This window comes from Haplochromis burtoni, unplaced genomic scaffold, assembly GCF_018398535.1.
Source record: "Haplochromis burtoni strain Fernald_Lab_line unplaced genomic scaffold, NCSU_Asbu1 Contig_260, whole genome shotgun sequence".
In the NCBI taxonomy this organism is placed as follows: domain Eukaryota; kingdom Metazoa; phylum Chordata; class Actinopteri; order Cichliformes; family Cichlidae; genus Haplochromis; species Haplochromis burtoni.
The window spans coordinates 492427-513304 of NW_024582621.1; the positions used below are offsets into that span (position 1 = coordinate 492427).

Sequence of the window (20878 nt, forward strand, 5' to 3'; positions counted from 1 at the left end):
AATAACATCGGAGATCTCTGTCCAGAAGAGCGCAGTCCTGGGAACAGCTAAGATACTGCGCAGGACCCTCAAGCTCCCAGGCCTCTGGTAGAGGACCCGAGCTTGAAGGATAAACCGCCCGCAGGGGCGTGCTGGGTGTTTTTATATATATATATATATATATAGCACTCACAATCACCTGATTGCAACGACTTTTTATTTTTTATTCTGCCAGTGGTTCCCAAACTTTTTTTGCCGGGCCCCCCTTTGTTTTACAAGAAAGATGTTCGCGCCTCCCCGAACATTTTTCGTGTTGTTCGCGCCCCCGCGAACACGCACACGCACCCACACATCCTCCAACCACACACACCCATATTTTGCTCCATTGCGGTTTATTTCACACCTCAAACATTTAGTAAACAATTAAGCAAATACAAGTAATCTGCAATAAATTACAGGTAGTAAGAAAATAAACTACTAACTCTTTTACGCTACGTCCACACCTACACGGGTATTTTTGAAAACGCAGCTGTTTCGTCCAAACGTAAACGGCGTTTCGAATCACCGAAAACTGAGATTTTTCAAAACTCCTTTTTTGTGTTTACGTGTGGACGAGGAATACAGAGTTCGTCACGCAACGTCAAAGGTATGTGCCTTTTTTCACGTCACGCTGTGCGCCACGTTATTGTTTACATGAGAATTGCAGAATGGCAGATAGAGACAAAATACTGTTAATCTGACTATCTGCAGGTTTTACACGCTTACATACACACACGCAGTTACAGTCCCTCCATTTACAAAGGCAGATGTGATTATTTTACGTGTAGTTGTTTTTTTTCCCTGTATAATAATATTCAACATTGCTATCAATACATTTTTCAAAAAATGCCTCTCTGTGCAAAATGGGTTCAAAAACATAAACAGCTGTGGGATCCTGTTTGTCCGTGATTTGAACAGGGGGAACAAATCGTGGCAGGATCAGCCTGATATTATTTGTATCCCGCTGTAACTTTACTGTATACAGAGCTAACATCTCCAAAATGTCAGGAGTAGTTAGTCATTACAACAAGTGTTTGTGAACTAAAAATCACAAATGTGGGATACTGTTTGTCCGTGATTTAAACAGCCCAACGCTGCTCCCAACAAAGGGAGACCTATTCTGCAGGGGAGACCTACCTCAGCACTTGTGCAGGTGAAACCAAAGGGCAGACATGCTTCACCATATTTTCTAGTCCTAGGCTTAGAATGAAGTTGGTTTGGAAACATATTCAGCTATGCTTCATCTCCTGCTTTGCGTTTCTGTAGGCGCCCGTGCTAGCAGTGTCCAAGCGTTTTGTTTGTGCCCCCCCGGGGATGGGCCCCACAGTTTGGGAAGGTCTCTACTATCCAATGACTGATTTAACACTAGTAGAAAGAAATAACTAGATAGATGAAAGAAAGACGTGAACAAGTGGAGCCTACAGTGAATTTTCAGAGCTCATCTTGGAAAAGCAAAATATGTTTGGCACAAAAGTGCATTCAGATCATAATTGTGACTCCAAAAGCTGCTGAACAGGACAGCATATAAAACAAAACAACAAAAAACTGCACTGGTTTAACCTTTCTCTGCCCTACCTGTGTGAGGTACTCAAGTCCAGGTGGGACACCAACGGGGACTGCTGGACCTCCAGGAGCTGGTGAAATCCCCCCTGATGGGCCACCGTATTCAGGGCCTGGAGCTGGCCCTGTGGGTACTGGCTGGTACATGACCGCAGGCTGTTTTTTATAGCCCATGTTGAAGCCCGGTGGATGGCCATGACTGGGGTGTCCATATCCAGGAGAAACTGGACATGTACCTCCACCAGGCTGAGACATGGGGTAGGATGACTGGTTTGGAGCACCTGGGTAAACTGGAGGAGAAATCTGATCAGATATACTGACAGTCTGATTTGACTGAATTTGAATATATGAGCTCGGTTGTCGCCATACAAACTATGACAGTCAAACTTGAGAAAGTAGAGCTCAATATTTACCAATATTTAGCACAAATAAGAAATACAAGGGGGAAAAGCCATAAAATGTAAGAGATCACAAAAAACTAAAACAATCCATCAACTCTGAGTATGAATGACAATATAAATATAAACACATAAAAACTACGCTACATATATATATATAAATTCCCCTCTCTATCCTTCAAGCTCGGGTCCTCTATCAGAGGCCTGGGAACTTGAGGGTCCTGCGAAGTATCTTAGCTGTTCCTAGCACTCTTCTGGACAGAGATCTCTGATGTTTTTCCTGGATTTGCTGGAGCCACTTGCTTAGCTAGTTACCACTGGGATCACTGTTACCTTCATCCTCCACATCTTCTCCAGCTCTTCTTTGAGCCCTTGGTATTTCTCAAGTTTCTTGTGTTCCTTCTTCCTGATATTGCTGTCATTCGGACCTGCTACATCGATCACTATGGCCGTCTTCTTCTGTTTATCTACCACCACTATGTCCGGTTGGTTAGCCACCACCATTTTGTCCGTCTGTATCTGGAAGTCCCACAGATTAGCTCGGTCCTTCTCCACCACCATAGTTGGCATTTCCCATTTTGACCTCGCGACTTCCAGGCCATAGTCGGCACAGATGTTTCTGTATACTATGCCGGCCACTTGGTTATGGCATACCATGTATGCCCTGCCAGCTAGCATCGTGCACCCTGCTGTTATGTGCTGGATTGTCTCAGGGGCATCTTTACACAGCCTGCACCTGGGGTCTTGCCTGGTGTGATAGACCCCAGCCTCTATGGATCTTGTACTCAGAGCTTGTTCTTGTGCTGCCATGATTAGTGCCTCTGTGCTGTCTTTCAGTCCAGCTTTGTCCAGCCACTGGTAGGATTTCTGGATATCAGCCACCTCCTCTATCTGCCGGTGGTACATACCGTGCAGGGGCCTGTCCTTCCATGATGGTGCCTCCTCTTCCTCGGATTTCTGCTGCCTGAGGTATTCACTGAGCACGTGGTCGGTTGGGGCCATCTTCCTGATGTATTCACGGATGTTCACTGCCTCATCCTGGACTGTGGTGCTGACACTCACTAGTCCCTGGCCTCCTTTCTTCCGCTTAGCGTACAGCCTCAGGGTGCTGGACTTGGGGTGAACAGCAGTCTAAGGACCCAGGGCTCATGTATTTTTTTGGATATGTTTATTATTCCGTATGTTGTGTTTTGGTGGTTTTCTTTCCTTTTTTCCTCCTTCCTGTGTGTGTGATAATACGCGCTCCCGGATTTTTTGGGTCGCTGAGGGGACTGTGACCCGGAGGTGTTCCCGCACTGGAGGCTGTTGCACCTTCTGCTCGTTAGCCTTCACCAGCCGCAGCTGATGTCCTGCTTAGGAAGGTGGCGGGGCTCCAGTCAGTGCGGGATTATACTATGTTAGCCCTGTAAAGTACCTCTGTTGATGGGTGTTTGTGTGAACGACATCGCTACTGTGGGTTTCCTGCTGAGCTGTGTGTGGTTTTGTGTCACCAGGAGTCGGGAGTGAAGAGCGTCATCTCGAGGGGAAATCACGGAGCAGAATCGGGTTTTGTAGTTGTCACCTTTTTCACTGTTTATGGACACGTGCACTGTGTGGGATTCACAGAGGAATCGCCACTGGAGCCACAGTGCTGGATCTGTACATAGTTGTTGTTCTTCCACTCACTATAAATAAATCCACTGTCCTTCACTATAAGAGTCCAGCGTTTGGGTCCCACTTTCCTCAACTCCACGGTCTGCCATTGCTGACCGTGACAGTGATAATAAGTGAGTAGTTTTTCTTTTGGGGGGGTGGACCGGATTTTTTTCTCACATTTTTAAAACACTCTTACATCTTCATATTTTCTCCCAATGAAGAAAGGAAAACAGTCAGCACAAATGTGAAATACAGTCACTTACCAGGAGCAGACATGGTGCAGAGCTTTTCTGGGTGGAGGAAGAAAAATAAGGTCACACTTCCCGACGCAATCCTATGGAAATTCTATGGAAAACTGAAAGGATAAAGGGAAGAAGAAGAGAAAAAAGGGGGAGGGGTGGGTGAGATAGAAACCAGCAGGAGGAGGGTACACAGAGAGCGACAGTTGCACAAACATGAATGTTTAACCTTAATCGGTTATGCCCTCAAGGCGAGCGACTCGAAGTTGTGTGTAAATGTGCCCTGTCTGGGATCCTGACACAAAGCTTCACGGATAATATTCAGAGACAACCCAGAGGTGCAAAACAATCCTGACAAAGTTGGGTTCCAACTTGTGGCCCTTTTGTCCCTGATGGAGACCTACATTATGAAAATCAAAGGATTGGGCGTGCCCCGTGTCAGCGCAGGACTTGCAGCTAATGGAGCCCTTTTTTTCCCCATTTATATGCCATTAAAGTACACTCAGGTTCCCATTAGAGCTCATTAAAAAGAAAAACACCTACAGCTTCTTAAAGCCCACGAGCATCTCCTGCCTCGTGAACACTCTTTATGTCGTAGTAAAAGAAAGAATAAGAAAAAAATATGTCTGTGAAGGTTCTCAGTCATCCAGGTCATCGTAGTCAAAGGAGCTTGGACAGAAACACGTCTGGACATCTTTAAGTTTCTTGAAGACGTTTCTCCAACCATCTGAGAAGCTTCTTCAGTTCTAAGAGCAAATCTGGGACTCTCCACCATTTGCTCTTAGAGCCCAAGAAGCTTCTCAGGTGATAGAAGAAATGTCTTCAAGAAACTTAAAGAAGTCCAGATGCTTTCTTTCCAAGCTCCTTAGAATAAGAAAAATAAGGTAATGAACAGCACACACACTCACACAAAAATATCTCACCTCTCTGGCTGTTTCCCTTGAAGTGCCTTGAAGTGCCAACGACAAGAAACGAAACTTAAGTGGGGGGAAAGCAGAGGGTTCCTGCCCACTTTCTCCAACCTGTGCTGTACGCCTCTCATCCTCTCACTTCTCTCTAGTCTCCTCCCCCTTTCCAGGATTTTAAAGTTAAGGTTTTGGTGGATCATTGAGCTGTGAACATGAGTGTTTTAGTGCACTGGGCGGGAAGAGGAGACTGGCGTCACCAGAGTAGACTTGTAGTCAAGACCGCCTAATCCGAGACCAAGACAAGACCAAGACAAGAGCAAGTTGAGACGAGACCGAGACAAAAAAAGTCTTTAAACTGCAGCCAGATGCTATTCTATATACATATGCAGGACACCTTAAACTACTTTTTTAATTAAGCAGCAAGGCAGAACAAAGTCGGGCCTGTATCAAGACACGAGGACTAAACCCCAATTCAACCAGACCCAGAACTGATCCGGAATTAAAACAGGACTACAACAGTTCAAAATCAGGACTACTGAGGACTTAACCAAGACAGAACAAGAATCAGAACTAGATGATAGTAGCACTAAAAATCATCATAGACCTGCACTACACTTATTTTTTTAATTCTACCAAAGTACAATATTTAGATTGAGAAAAGTTTATATAATTATTTAGCCTTGTTGTGCAAAGAAGCCTGCATAACTTAATAAATATTTGAAAAGTAACAAATGGTATCTAAAAAGAAACACAGTTTCGGGTGAGTTCATTGTGAAACCTGGCCCCACCTTATCATGCGAATTCCTGAGATCAGATGGCCCAGGATGTGAGTGGGCGTTAAGGCGTCTGGGAAGGGATCTCAAAACTGGATTATAGATGGCAGACATTTTGCTAGATCCGCCCCTGCACAGTTACCAGCTGTCAGCTACGTAGAAAAAGATCCTGGTGTAGAAAGTAATATTAAATAAATTCTAACAACAGCTTATCAAGCTTAAACGTGCTGCTGTTGTTCAGCCGCTGGTTTCCTCTTTCTGGTGCAAAGTGAGCCAAAAACAAAGAAGAGAGACGGACAGAAATGAAACTGATCATTAAGCAGTTTCATGATTGAAGTAGCAGCAGGAGAGGGAGGGAGAGAGAAGAGGCAGTCGCTCCATATATCGGTTGTTAAGCTTAACATGGGAATGCTTTACAAACATTCAGAGATGAACTTACACACTTGCTTTACTTCTCTCTGGGATAACTTCCTCAGAGATGAAATGCAGGTTTGGTAGCGAGGCTACAAATACACACAGCTGCTCTATCACCTGAGCACACTGCTCCTACGTGCTACGGTTATGAGCAGAGTTAAGCCGTGTCGCAAGTTTTGTGAGGTGCTTTTTTGATATTTAATGGATCGGATTACATTTTTTTTATTTTTCTCCGATATCCAATCCAGTAATTTAGGATCGGTCCATCTCTAATCTAAACCAGACACAACCCCAGCCTCAGCAGGTTGTCGGGGGTAGAGCGTGGTGCCTCAATACTGTGGAGTGGAGCAGGTGCCATCCAGCTGGATGAGTACTCTGACAGCAGGAGAGAGATCAGGAGCGAATAAGAGAACGGGAACACAAGAGGGGGTCTCATTGCACAGGCAAGTGATGAGATTCCTACTGATCAACATGATTTTATGCCTTTATGGTGATAAAACTGAAATTATTTAGATCCAAAGTGAAGGTCAGACCTCCTGTTCATGCAGTTTTTGTGAAACACCTGTAGGGAAACAAGTGCTCACTTGAAAAATGTCTTATGTTATAAAAAGAAAACATTTTATGACCAAAAAAATCAAAGGTCAACATCACTGTAACATCATGTGTTGTGCAGAAACCCTTTTCTGGCTATTACTGAACCATACACAGTATAAAACATGGGCATAGCTTCCGCTTTGGAAAAAATGAAGGCAATGTGGAAGTGTCTCAAATCTACATTCTATCTGAAGGCCAACAGATGGTAGCTGTGGTTGCAAAACGAGTTCCAGTCATATAGAAGGGTATGGGGACACAGCTTCCTGTGAGCAAACACTTTGCTCCTGAGTTTATAGGCTCAGTAAGTCATAGTAAGTCATTTGAGAGTCATATTGAATAAAAATGGTGCCTTGGTCAAATTCTATTTCAAAACAGAGAATTATCTGTGGTATAAAGCCACACGTTCATTGGCTAATTTTTTCCAATCACAGGTTACCCACATTGCCATTGAGCAATGGTTTTGCAACCTGCCTTTCTCACAACATCAGCTTTTTAGCAACCAAGATGGTGACAGCGTAAACCAACAGATGATGTCACCCTGCCTAAATCCATCTTCTGTCCTGTACATGTACTGAACACTATAAAAGACAGAAGAACAAATTGCGGCCATATTTACACTGATGTAAACGACAGCTTGTCTGCTTGGTAGTAATTCCAGTATTCCTGCTCACTGTCTGCTGTTCTCATTTCTCTGTTCAGGTTATGGAGGCGGTACATGGCGTGACCACGGACGAGGTTCATAAAGCACTTCAATGAAATGACTGGAACCCAGTGCGAGCTGAACAGCAACTAAAGGTCAGACCATCAAATAAAGAAAAAAAATCCCACTTGCCTACATCTGTTTTTTGAAGCTAATGATAAAATATAAGCCATAGGAATCTATTTTATACATGTAAAATATAAATGGTCATCAAGGAAAATCAAAACAATATATGCTCTATATAAAAAGGCATTAAAAAAAAAGTAATAATGTTTACATATACTGAAGGTGGGCGAAGACAAAACTGACTAATATTCTTGAAACAGCTTAGAAGAAAGATGACATGATGTGGTGTTATATAGCACGTCTTTTGCACACAGGTTTTCTGTTTTAATACATTTGTACATATTGTAGTAGAAACTTTGTTAAATAAAACTGATCTCTGGTGGCCTCACAGGATCTCAGCTCTGTGGCTCTTTAGTTCTCTAAGAGAGGCTCTTACCTTTGTCCTACTGCCTGCTAAGATTGACCCTGTGTACACCGACACGCTACAACTGGTTTAAATATTTGCACAGCAATAGCAGGTAAAATATTAGGTGATCATGTATGAAAACAAACTCCAAAGCCATGCCTCAGTGTTCTTGAGGGATGGGTGGACATGTGCAGACATGTTCTGAAATACTATACATGAACATCTCACATGCTCCCAGGAGATGGAGCACTCAGATTTTGTATCTAACCCAGTAGCACTGCTGTCGTCTTTCACTCATGCTTCTGAACAACGGCATGGATATAAATAACTTTCTGTTAATAGGCAAATAGTACAGAAAGTTCAGACTGAAGTGAGGATGCCATTCAACAGTTTAAAAAAATAAAATTGGCTAAAAGCACAATTTGAATGGAGCTCGTTTTGAGGCGGAGCAGGAGGGACTAGATTTCCCCTACTAAACCAAAGCTCATTTTCTCCAAGTGCAACCAGATGGTCCACATTTAGGCCGACAGAGCACCTTCCCCAGATTTTCCTGCAGCATCACGTGGGCAGAAAAACAAGAGACGATTGTGCTTTTAATAAAGGCTTATCGTTGCATTTGTTTATTTGAGAAATACATCGTTGCTTGCATATGTAAAAATGTCCAATCACAAGAAAAGTGTTACAAAACATTTTTGATAAAAAACACAGGAAACATGTTGCAGCCCCTCCCAGCCGCACATATATGATAGAAAAAAAAAAAAGCCTCCAGAGGAACAGTAAACTGTGAGTGCGCAACTTAAATCAACTGTACATGCTTTGGTTAGTACTGGCCACTCAGCATATACATATATCTATGCATGCACATACAATACATTTAGTTGGTGATGGCAAACAGCTAGCTGGATTTGAAAGCACTTGTGGCAACCAGGTCTCACGCTGGAGGCGTGCCCAGAACAAGAGTGATTATTAAACACAGAAGTGCAACATTAACCTCTCATCTATCAAACACTGTAGAGCAAAGCAACCAAATTAAAAAAAACAAAACGAAAAAAAATAAGTCAATTGATTCAGTTAAGATTCTGGTCTCCTCTCTATTTCTCTGTACCAGCAGTCATAACTGCACCAACTCTTTCCAGGGACTTAGAAACTACAGTGTTTCATGCAAGCTTTGCCTGTGGGGTTTTCCAACCATTCTAAGGCCAGATCAATGCTCACTAACCTCAACATCTGCTTTTAAATTTTTCCCTCAGCCTGCATTTTCTCTCTCCCCTATGTCATTACGCAGGCACATGTTCAAACACAGTGGTATGTGAAGGAAACTGGATGGTGAGGTGTCACCGGCAACCACCAAACTCCATAAAGGGAGCACAGGATCATTTAGAGTAAAGCCTGTGCAACAGCTTTGCATCATGCACCATGGCTGAAGACATGTTGCTGAATAGAAAGAGTGCACTTTGGTAAAAATGTGTGATTCACAACTTCACACCAATAAAGGCAACACATCCCTAAACAAGTGACAGCGGCTAACTAGTTCAGACTTTTTTGTAAGGCAGTCAACTAACTGCACAATTAGGACAAGGCAGGTACTATCTGTACGTAGGCACAGTAAAGCTTTGGGCTAAATGCTAAAACCTCAACAGTGGCACATGTTAACAACAGGTTGTTTAGTAGTTAAGATGCTTGCCATTTCAACCATCTAAGTTAGCATGTCTACATGCTAGTACGATGTCACTTCCTTATGTGGGCTAAATGCTAAACGGCCAGTTTACTGTGGCTAAATGTTTCCCATAAGCTTTAGTTAATGACAAAAAGACTTAGGGTGATGCACCTCCTGGCTGTAGTTAGCATTTAGCCCAAACTGAGCTTAAAGATAAACTATTTACATGGATGATAAAATAATGTCAAGCAGGTTTAATGATTAGCATATCTGCAATTATACTTCAGTGTATTTACACGCTAACATTTGCACATGATGCCACCCTGAGCTAAACAACCAGAGCGGGATTCCCGTGGCTAATGTCGAGGTTTTCTATATGGCTTCTGATAAGTGACAAAAAGATTAAAAGCTGTGCTAGTGGCTCTGTGTAGTGGAACTCTGGTCCACAAGTGGTTAGCGCCAAATGCTTATGCTAAGACATAGGTGTCAAACTCTGGCCCGCGGGCCAAATTTGGCAGCCTAATTACATTTGGCCCGCGAAGCCATACCAAATTACTATCAGAGCTGGCCTACTGGTATTATACAGCTAATATATATATTGTTTAGTATTGAGCTTTGCTTGTTCCATATTCAGTTTTCCAGCAGAACTTATTTGAGTCCATAAGAAAAGATTCATTCTTATATCTGGAGGAATTTTTTTTTTCCAGTAAATATTAATGTTAGCCCGCGACTTTGTTCCAGTTTTGAATTTTGGCCCACTGTGTATTTGAGTTTGACACCCCTGTGCTAAGATATTACAGTGACATTGATATAATGAAGCCAAGGCAGGTTTGAGGCTTACCATGTCAAGCATCATATCTTAGTGTGTTTTGCATGCCAACACTTGCTGATTAACACTAAATACAGCCTACAGTGGAGGCTCAAAGGAATGTAATAGGTTTGGTAGAGCATACACCAAAGTAATAAACAAAAGCCAACTTTTAAATTAAAAAAAATATCTGTACACAGATTATGATGATCATCATACCAAAGCAATGGACTGACAGATCGACTCTGCCACCATTTAACTGGATAAATGAAGGCAAAGCAATGAATACATCTTCTACAAAACAGTATTGTACTTCTACTAGATATACTGTTATATCTTTATAAAGCTCGAGCAAGCACATAAAATTACTAACAATAAAAGACAAACTGATGGTGACAGAAAAGAAGAAAGAAATGAAATGTGAACACAAGTGCAGCAAAACACATTCAAAAGGATGCGTGTCCACACCTGTTTCCAAGTTTAAATTTGGTAGTGTAAATTGCTTGCTATGAATACAGTGATGTGCTTAAAAAGAGGTGAAACATCTACAGACTGTACAGAAACACTGAAAATTTCAGTCTTTGACTTTGGAGAGATTCAGAGTTTTAAATCTAATCAAGAGTTTATTCACTCACAATGAGTTGTATGTGTATATAAATGGATTATGGGACTGGTAACAAATGAACAAAACAATTACAAATGTTACATAACAGGAAAACACCTTCATCATAGGCCGCCCCCCCCCCACCGTTCCTCTTTCCTCTGTTATGAAAACACACTGCTGCGCTGGTTGGCCTCTCCGACTTTCTCAAAGAACATGAAATCCTGCAAAGCAACGTTAAAAGTAATGAATTATTTTATTCAACAACACACCACATATTTCAAAATCAACTATGTTCTTCTAGATTGGGGACTTACGATGAGGAAGCAGGCGCCCATTAGCACAGCTTTCATCTTCACGTCCAAGTCCAGCGGGAACTGGATGCCAAAATTATCTGTGTCAGTGAAGACTTCCTTCAAAAGGCCGCTCCACTGCTTGCTGATGCGACCAATGGGTGTGCCACCATCTTTCCCCTTCAGCTGCAAAAAAAAAATAACAATACCAGCGTTCGTCACAAGTTGTCGCACACGCTTTCTTTAAACAATAGAAACGACATCAGCCTTGCTGCTGTTTAAAATTTTCTTGCCTTCTTGCTGAGAAATAAAAGCTTAACATGCACTTATCAGGAGATAAAACAGCTTTTTTGGTCCTTATGAAAGGTAACACAATCTGACCACCAGCAGCACTAAGGATCATTCACTTGGTGTCAAACTAATGGGAAAAATGTGTTTCCATGAATGCTCTTTAGCGTTGGAAAAGTAACTAGACGAGTGGGAGAAAATACTGACAAGCAAGCTCACCAAGACACAAGAAGATTACGTAATAAAGAAAATCTCAAGCACAACCTTTGTGCAAACAGATGACAAAAAGCAGGCTCTGCTGCAATCCTAGCAGATCAGGTCAGCTGATCTGCCATTTAAGCTGCTTTAGCCTGCCTACAATTGCATTTCCCCTGCGTCTAATCACAACTACTTGCAGCCAGTAGTTGTATCATGTCAATTCTCAAGTAATGTGTGCAGGAAGTCATGTGGGAAACCAGGAAGTGAGACTAATAGGAAGATTTAATTTTTTCATTGCACAGGCTGGATAGTAGCCTGACTTCGAGGTGTACCCTCATATTTTATGGACAGATAAGAGTCGTATCAACCTTTTCACTAAACTCTACAATAAAGTGAATAGAAAGTGTTTTCCAAAACTATCAACTATTCCTTTGACTTAATTAAAATCATCATCAACATTTCTGTGACTGTTACCAGTCCTGTTTAGATTATCTGAGTGGATCTGTAACAAATCACTGTTGGCTGATGGATGAAATTTACTCAGAGTTCGGTTTCGCCCACAAACAACGACCCTCTGAGCTCACCTCAAAGTTGACATCTCCACAGCAGTTGCAGGCAAAGCAGGGCCCCTCCAGTCTCATGAGTGTCTCCTTGTTTGCTCCCTGGATGGAAAACTTTGGCAGGAAAGGGTGCCAGTCCTGTTTGACGTACCCTATGGTGGTCCCCGGTGGAGCCTGGACCTCCATCTGTTGGTCACATAGTTAGTTAGACACATAGTAGCTCTGCACAAAATTAGAAAGCTATTTCACAGAGCTTGGTTTGCTCTCTTTCCTGGACACTGACAGCTATAAATAAAACGTCACGCGGTGTCACGCTGGACAGCAGGAATGATAAGTGAGGCTGACTGCTTGATTGTTAAACCATGTAAACAAAGGGAATGCATCTCACATGGTTCCTGTCTGGGCACTAAACCGAGAGCTGCAGTATGATTGGACATCTTCTTAGATTTGTACCATTGGGAACGTTCTGTAGACAGACCGCTAACGATGTGATTACACAAGGGCAAAGAGAAAAAGGTCTCAGTGGACGGATGGCAAAGGATCAGGGAGTCTAGGAGATAGTTTGGACAGACAAAAGGGCCATTCATGGTCTTAACAAAACCCTGCCTGAGCAGAGTGGCACACAAAGGCACTGAAACACCGGTCAGCAGCAACCACTCGGCAACAGTAACTCAAGACAAAGAGAGGAAAGGCAAAGGTATGAGCCACTGGCACTGTGAGGCTGCAGGTTGTTATGAAGAACGAAGAACTGATAGGCCTCTGTATTTTACATGAGAAAAGACTAACAATTATTTATTACTTTAAACACAGGACTAAGGTTTTCTTCCAGTCTGGCTGTAAGTAGCAGTATCAAATGTCTGTTACATGCACTATAACATGCACTAGACTATGGTGAATTCAAATGTCTTGGGGGCCAGAATTGTCCTGGCAAAAAGTCACAGATCTGACCCTCTGGACAGCTTTTGAAATGTGAAGGACGACATAATGGACGTGGCTTTTCCTGCTGATACTGACTCTAGCCCGGCCATGCCAGAACCTTGTGATTTAAATTTAAGCTGTAAATGTGTTAGAGACGTGTTGATAAGTAGCTGTTTTACATGTTATTTGGATCTGAGCCACAAGAACAGGGAGCTCGTGCTTAAAAACAAAGTTCTTTTAACATCATCTCCAAGAGAAGCCAAAGCGAGTCTGTCCACAAGACCTTTAATAAGCATATTTACAGCATGGTACCAAACAGTATCAGCCTTTATGTATTGCATCCCCATTCATAACATCTGTAGAGGATGTGTTAAATAACCGGTAAATAACCATCTGATACCAGATGTTCTGAGGGAAATTGCAGAGAACATTAATCTGCATGCAGTTGGTTTCAGGACAGAGCACACTGATAACTCAGAGCAGTTTCTTGGGTCACCTGGACCAATCAGCAGTAAATTAGCCCACTTCCCACCCTAAAAACTACTTTAAATCCAGCAGGGTTAACAGAGGCAGGCGAATAAATCAGACTTGTATAGCAGCTCCACTAAAAACATTCCTGAAGAATAGAAGTAAATCCTGAACAGGAGACGAGCTGTTGTAAGTGTAAGTGTCACAAAATAAACTACAGAGCTCACGTTTCTCATAAAATCGTCAGATTTTTCCTTTAATTTCTACATTACATTAAAAACAATTCATTGCCCCTTATAAAACTGTAATGTCTTGATTTATTTGCCTTTATCTGATCTAACTTTTGTATCTATCTTTATTTAATCAAAAAAAGTGATTAGGTATGTCTTAACAGAAAGTAAAGAGTTTATTCTTCCCTATCAGTCTCTTCAGATATTTGCTATAGCTAAAGATTAACCAGCACATCTAGATCAAATACAATAATCCAGATATGATGGATGAGTACTCAGATTTCACACCAAAAATGCTTTTGACCGGGAACAATATTGGTCTAGGTGTGGTAAATGAATGCAATATGACTCCATTAACCTCTTTCAACACTAGCCAAGTCACTTCTACTCAAACACAGAAACATTAGAGTGGACTGACCTCTTGCAAGCAGCAGGGACACCAGCAGGAGACGCAGCGGAAAGGCCTGATGAGACGGATAACCTCCCTGTCCATGTTGTCCTTTATTTTCATGTCGAAGCTGCGCAGAGAGCCGCAACAGTTCCTGGTGCAGCAGTCATTCTTCTCTTTGGCCTTGTAGATCTTTTGACCCAGACTGTTTTTGATTTCATACTGGTTGTTTGTCTCAAAACCGATGAATGCTGGGCGTGGTTGGGAGAAGAGAAGGGAAAACGGTGAGCAATGAAGTAAAAATAAGTAAGGAATTTCAAGGGCAGATATAATTTTTCTTCCATTCGTTTTCATCTTGAAAGGCTTTAAGCCTCACACACAGCTGCTTATGAGCTGCTGAAGGATTAAATATTCTGTGTTGTACAAGATGCACGCCTCACCTTCCAGAAGTTCGACTTTCTGATGGATCAGGATCTGGTCAATCTAAAACCGAAGGAGAGAAAGCAAACTGAAAAAGGCAACTCTGTGGCACATCCTGCAATCTGAAAGTCTCTTCCTTCTAAAAACAATTAAAAGCACGTATGACCTCACATATTGTTTTAAAAAGGAAACTGACTTTAGTGTCACAAATCCTAGTTGAGATTAATGATCACCAAAAAGTGCAGCAAACTGCAAGTATTTCAATGGTGAGCCAACAGAACTATAAAACACTACTTTTACCCACTACAGTCTTAAACATGTGACCTTTTCTCTTACTACTTGGCATGCAACAGATCCAGGATCTGTGTCGAGTTACGCACATGGCCAGCAATTTTTCAAGTTCATACAAATTCCAAGTAAAATGGAAGGATTAAATGAGTCATCGGTCATTGTTAGAAAGTTTACTTAAGAGTTCGTGACAAAAAAAAAAAAAAAAAAAAAAAAAAAAAAAATTGTGACATTTAAGAAGACACTGGAACCAATCGTAGCTCTCAAAATCACCTGACTGCACTGACTTTTCTTTTTTTTAATCTGCCTGTCAGCTTGGATATTGTAATACTAAACATACAATGTAATGCCTGATATAACACTAATAGGAACGAATGACTAGATAGATAAAAGAAAGACGTGAACAAGTGGAGCCTACAGTGAATTTTCAGAGCTCATCTTGGAAAAGCAAAATATGTTTGGCACAAAAGTGCATTCAGATCATAATTGTGACTCCAAAAGCTGCTGAACAGGACAGCATATAAAACAAAACAACAAAAAACTGCACTGGTTTAACCTTTCTCTGCCCTACCTGTGTGAGGTACTCGAGTCCAGGTGGGACACCAACGGGGACTGCTGGACCTCCAGGAGCTGGTGAAATCCCCCCTGGTGGGCCACCGTATTCAGGGCCTGGAGCTGGCCCTGTGGGTGCTGGCTGGTACATGACCGCAGATTGTCCTGAATAGCCCATGTTGAAGCCCGGTGCAGGGGCTTGACTGGGATCTCCATATCCAGGAGGAACTGGATACGGTGCTCCGCCGGGTTGAGACATGGGATAGGGTGGCTGGTTTGGAGCGCCTGGGTAAACTGGAAGGGGGAAAAAAAATAGACACAATCAAAACCTGTTTAGATATACCGACAGTCTGATTTGACTGAATTTGAATTCATGAGCTCAGTTGTTGCTGTACAAACTATGACAGTCAAACTTTAGAAAGTAGAGCTCAATTTTACCATAAAACAACCAGAGAATACAAGGAAAATAAATAAAGCCGTAATATGTAAGATAGGGAACAAAAAAAACTAAAAGACACCATCAACTCTGAGTATGAATGATAATATAAATATACACACATAAAAATGATATAAGAGTCAAAAGCCTGAAGCTGCTGTTTAGGATTATAGACCAGCTGTGTTGACCACGGCTGGTCGTCTCCAGGTTCTTACCTTCCAGTCAGAGCAGAGACAGAAGCTGAGAGCAGTGACCGCCGAGTGTCTCGCTAGAAGCAGCTACTCTGCTGAATGTGAGTGCGTGTGTGCGCACGCTGTGAATCATCCGCCCTTTTTTTTCTTTTTTTTTTTTAGTAGACAGGGCAGAGCTAATTGGCCGGTGATTGCAACACAACAGTAATGACCTACCTATACTGGAAAAACTGGATCCATGATATGTTGGAAACCAATTGTCAGTGTTTCCATGGTGGAAAAACTGAATATGTGATGTGAAAACTAAGATTTGGGGATTTTTTGGACAGGAACTGAAGATTCTTACATTAAGTGAGGATTTCAGATAGGAAGAGCGGACGCCGTCAGCACAGGGATATGTAACTTTCTCTCTTAGAGTGTTTGCATCTTATTTAAAGCAGCTGTTGCGTTAAATCAACAGAACCATAAGTGCACACTAGTCTTAAGAGACTAGCAGCCAGCCTACTCTGTGGCTGCCCTGGAGAACGCCACAAGGGGCCATAAGACCCTACACAGGGCCAGTTGCACCTCTGTTGTGTGCTATGGGACTCACTTTCACAAGATTCATAACAATGACTAACTGGGGATTGCTTACTTTTATGAATGTGTAAAACGCTGTTATCAGAAAAACTGCAAGGTCCACTGGAACACAGCTGTCCTTATGATCATATGTTATGCCAATAACGTCTAAACTGAGTTGAATGGTTTTGTAATGTCCTTGTTTAAAATACAAAAATGTGATCATTCTCACTTCATAACGACAACAACGTTGACCGATCAGTCTTTGGTGTGTAAAAAGACACATTTCCCCTCACTACTACAGTCGTGCACACACGCACGCATATCTCGTTCCATAGTACAGACCTCATTTAGAACACCGCATTTAAGCCCCGCTGTAAAATGTAAAATGTGAGATGTCTGAGATAATGGAAAATCAATGCCGAATTTTATTAACCACCTTCCCTTATCCTGCTTCCAGGAATAAAGGTTTAAAAAAATGTTAATAGTTTCACTATCATAGGACTGCTGCTATGATTTTAACAGACAAGATTAAAAAAAAAAAGAAATCTGGTGTGGTGGAGAGGCAGAAAATATAGAAAATTTTAATAGTGCAAGTCTAATGCATCGTGGTGGTCGTTTGTACTTGTACTGAGGACGGTTTCCTTTAGCCCTGAGAACTGTGTGTAAGCCGGCCTGACCTGAAACCCCAATATCACGATAATAGTTATTAACTTCCTCTATTAAGCCGGGCTTTCTGCCTCCCTGTGAGTGTCTCCTACACCAATCAGAGACATTATCAAATGATGATGATAAATGGCGATGATAATAAAAACCTAATGGTGAAACTCACCACTGTTACGAACAAAAGAGATTAAAGCTGCAGAAACTTGTTGATTTTGCGATTTAGTAAACAGAGCAGTAAAAATTAACATTTTTAATATGAGAAAATTATTGAAACACTGCATGGTGCTCTAGTTTTTTTTCCCCCTAACACGACAGCTACACATTTAACTAATAATAAACATTAACATCCCATATATTAATAAAAGACGTGTGGAGGCATGTGAAGCAGACTTAGCAACACATTAGAATCTGATCTTGAGAGTTGAAATTATTGGTTACTTAATGGCTCACTTTACCACACAGGAAGCATAAACCATAAAGTCACTGCCTTAACACAAATGACGTGACAAGCCTCCTGAGTCACACCTGCTGACAGACCGTCATGTGAAAGTATGTGTGCCGTTTTCTAACAGCAGTCAGGACATAATTAAGAAAGAATTTAGAAAGATCAAATTTAGATCAGCTTGTTTTTGCTGACGAGAGCGTCCACATGCCCGTTGGGTTTCTCTCTGAATGTTATATCTGAGCTGCTTTTCTGCACTGCATGTTCTTTACAGATGTGCTTTTTGATGTGAATCGCAGTGAGTATACTGGTAATGGAAAAAAAAAAACTAAACAAAAAGGTCTATACACATTTAAATGGAATGGCATGTCAATAAGGGATTTTGGTCTCAAGACTGGCCAAACTGGTTTTTATTCACATCGTGCAATTACCTTTTAGACTCACATGAGTCTAAAAGTTAGACTCATGTGAGTCTAACTTTTCTAAAAGGTCACTGGCCTGTGGTCCCCCCCCCCCCCCCCCACACACACCACACACACGGACAATAAAAATTGGGAGGCAGCTGCAGGAGTGCCTGATGATCTTTCCACAGTCTCATCTAGAAAAATTTTACTTCCTCTTATGAGTGAGCATGGACTCCAATGGAAGGGTGAAAATGCACCATGAGCTCAGCTAAGCAGATCCTCCCTCGGAGTGTCTCCACAGCACTACAAGCACTGGGCGGGGGCAGGGATGGACAACCAGAAGCGAGAAACTACTCAGAAAAGCATTCCTGAAATTATTCCTCCATTAAATTATTAATTAAACCCTGTCCAGAGAAAGACACTCAAAAACGAGGTGGACATGACAGCTAGTACTCTGCCTGGGAAAGAGGAAGGATTCTCCCCCCATGTTTACTTAATATTATGACTAGTATTGGTTTACATATTCACCTAACAAGCAAAAGATCTCTGGTTGGATCCCGGGAGGATCCTTCTAGCGAAGTGACGCCATCACCGATGCAGATTCTGTCCCTGCTCTATTTATGCTCCCCTCACTGCTTTACCACCTATGTGCAGGTCAGGCTCAGTCACCAGTGAGGAATACATGTAAACTATAAAATGATGTTTTCAATCAGTTTGTACTTGATATTAGCACTCAGCAGTAAGGATGAATACAAAGCTGACAACGTTTTGTGTTGTTTCCCCCCCTCCTGTCTCGGCATTAGAATTGTTGTCTGAATGCCAAAAAATTCCAAAAAGACTTACTTTCATGAGTGGAGCACTACTTTCTTTTGAGTCGTTACAACCACAACGAACAAGACCGGGTGACTGGAAAAGCCCATTTAGTCACGAGTCTGCTGGCAAAGGCTGATGAATGTAATAAAGCCTTGTGGACTACAATTAAGACAGAAAACAACCTCTTGTGCCATTTGTGTGTAATGAAAGTTAAAAAAGGAAGTTAGACGGTGTGAAGCTAGAGGTCTGCCTTTGCTCAACATCCCTCTCTTTACTTCACATTAAACAAAAAACAGAAAAAAGTGTGGGTGCATCCACTGCCCTGGCATACACAAACAATAGCACCTTTCACCTTTTCCACTCAGTGAGAGAAGTCTGCTGGGCCAAAGACTCTGACGTGTTTTCAAAAAAGTATTCCTGGAATTTCTTGGGGAAGAAAAAATAAAAAACATCCCCCACCTTCAGGAGTCTACTGTGTGGGCTGGACAGTGTGCTCATTATTCAAGCTGTTGGGTTTAGTGGAAAGCTAACGGGGCAAGTGTGAGAAAACTTCTAGCATTTTACAAAGCGTGACGTAATGGAAGCAAAGTGTTAAAACTATTAAAGTACGCCACACTGCTCACGTTTTTAAAACACTCTTACGCCTTCATATTTTCGTCCAAAGAAAAAAATGAAAACAAAAGTCAGCATAAATGTGAAATCTAGGCACTTACCAGGAGCAGACATGGTGCAGAGCTTTTCTGGGCGGAGGAAGAAAAATAAGGTCACACTTCCCGACGCAATCGCACGGTTTCTATGGGAAACTGAAAGGATAAAGGGAAGAAGAGAAAAAAAGGGGAGGGGTGGGTGTAATAGAAACCAGCAGGCGTGGAGGAGGGTGCGCAGAGAGCGACAATAACACAAACGTGAATTTTTAACTTCAATCGGTCATGCGTTCAAGGCGAGCGACTCGAGGTTGTGTGTAAATGTGCCTTATGTGGCATCCCGACACAAAGCTTCACGGATAATATCCAGACACAGACCAGAGGTCCAAAACAATCCTGACAATGTTGGGTTCAAAGTCCTGGCCCTTTTGTCCCTGATGCACAGTATTTCAGACCTAAATCATAAAAATAAAAGGAGTGGGTGTGCCCCGTGTCAGCCCAAGACTGGCAGCTAACTGCCACTAAATGTCAGCATTAAGCTTTTTTTTTTTTTTGCCCCTTTAGACGTCATTAAAGTTCCCTCTCATGTTCCCATGAGAGCTTATTAAAGAGAAAAACACCTACAGCTTATTAAAGTAAAGGTCGCGAGCATCTCCTTCCTCGTCTTTACGTCGTAGTAAAAGAAAGAAGAAGAAAAAAACACTCGAGCTAAAATATGGTGAGGAACAGCACACACTCACACAAAAATATCTCACCTCAGTGGCTGTTTTCCCTGAAGATCCAGCGACAAGAAATGGAAAGAAAGTGGTGGGAAAGCAGAAGCTTGCTGTGCTCTTCCTTTAACCTGTTAGCTGCAGCTGTGCTGTACGCCTCCCTCCACTTCTTCCTAGTCTCCTCCCCCTTTCCGGGATTTTACATGGGCTAAGGCTTTGGTGGGTCACTGAGATGAGGGCTTTTGTGCACTGGGCGGGAAGAGGAGACCGGCGTCACCAGGGACGTCTAAACTTGTTATCGCTCGCTGCAGATGCGAGAGGAAGACGAGAAGGAGCGGAGCGATCTGTGAAACACTAGGGCAGCTCCGACCACCAGGGGGCGCCAAAATGCCAGAAATCACAGCCACCTTCTCCGGCTCCTCCTCCTCAGGAAACCCAGACACTACAGTAAATACACAGTACATATATGTACATAATGTCACAAGAAAAACAATGGTGTGCTTGGTTTCAACGTAACCTAATGATTTCATGAGTTATTTACAAGTTTCTCTTTGTTCACAGCCATTGACATGTCGAAGAGGTTAACACGTGAGGAGCGGATCGAAATTGTGTTGATATCTGGTGAACGCAG

The 20878-nt window shown here is 42.2% G+C and overlaps 2 protein-coding genes across 4 annotated transcripts in view; both read right to left on the reverse strand.

Moving 5' to 3' along the window:
• The window catches only part of LOC102292530 (phospholipid scramblase 2), a 15451-nt gene extending 10547 nt beyond the window's left edge, over positions 1-4904 (reverse strand). Inside the window, exons 1-3 of the mRNA XM_042227426.1 lie at positions 4774-4904; positions 3875-3966; positions 1594-1868 (exon numbers count right to left, since the gene is read on the reverse strand). Of these exons, the coding sequence (XP_042083360.1) occupies positions 1594-1868; positions 3875-3887 (288 nt within the window). The 5' untranslated portion in view covers positions 3888-3966; positions 4774-4904. The remainder of the gene's footprint in view (positions 1-1593; positions 1869-3874; positions 3967-4773) is intronic.
• A 3411-nt stretch (positions 4905-8315) lies between these two features.
• On the reverse strand, positions 8316-20551 carry plscr3b (phospholipid scramblase 3b). Of its 3 annotated transcripts, XM_042227423.1 has the most exons (8): positions 20290-20549; positions 19604-19693; positions 15400-15674; positions 14561-14603; positions 14151-14371; positions 12141-12302; positions 11095-11256; positions 8316-11001 (listed from the first exon to the last, which is right to left on the reverse strand). In XM_042227423.1, exons 2-8 carry the CDS (start codon positions 19614-19616, stop codon positions 10942-10944), a joined length of 936 nt encoding a protein of 311 aa, XP_042083357.1. In that variant the 5' UTR covers positions 19617-19693; positions 20290-20549; the 3' UTR covers positions 8316-10941. The 3 variants fall into 3 exon arrangements, with proteins under 3 accessions (XP_042083357.1, XP_042083359.1, XP_042083358.1); XM_042227425.1 differs by lacking the exon at positions 19604-19693 and having other exon boundaries at positions 20290-20551; XM_042227424.1 differs by lacking the exons at positions 19604-19693; positions 20290-20549 and adding an exon at positions 16032-18154.
• Positions 20552-20878: the final 327 nt, after the last annotated feature.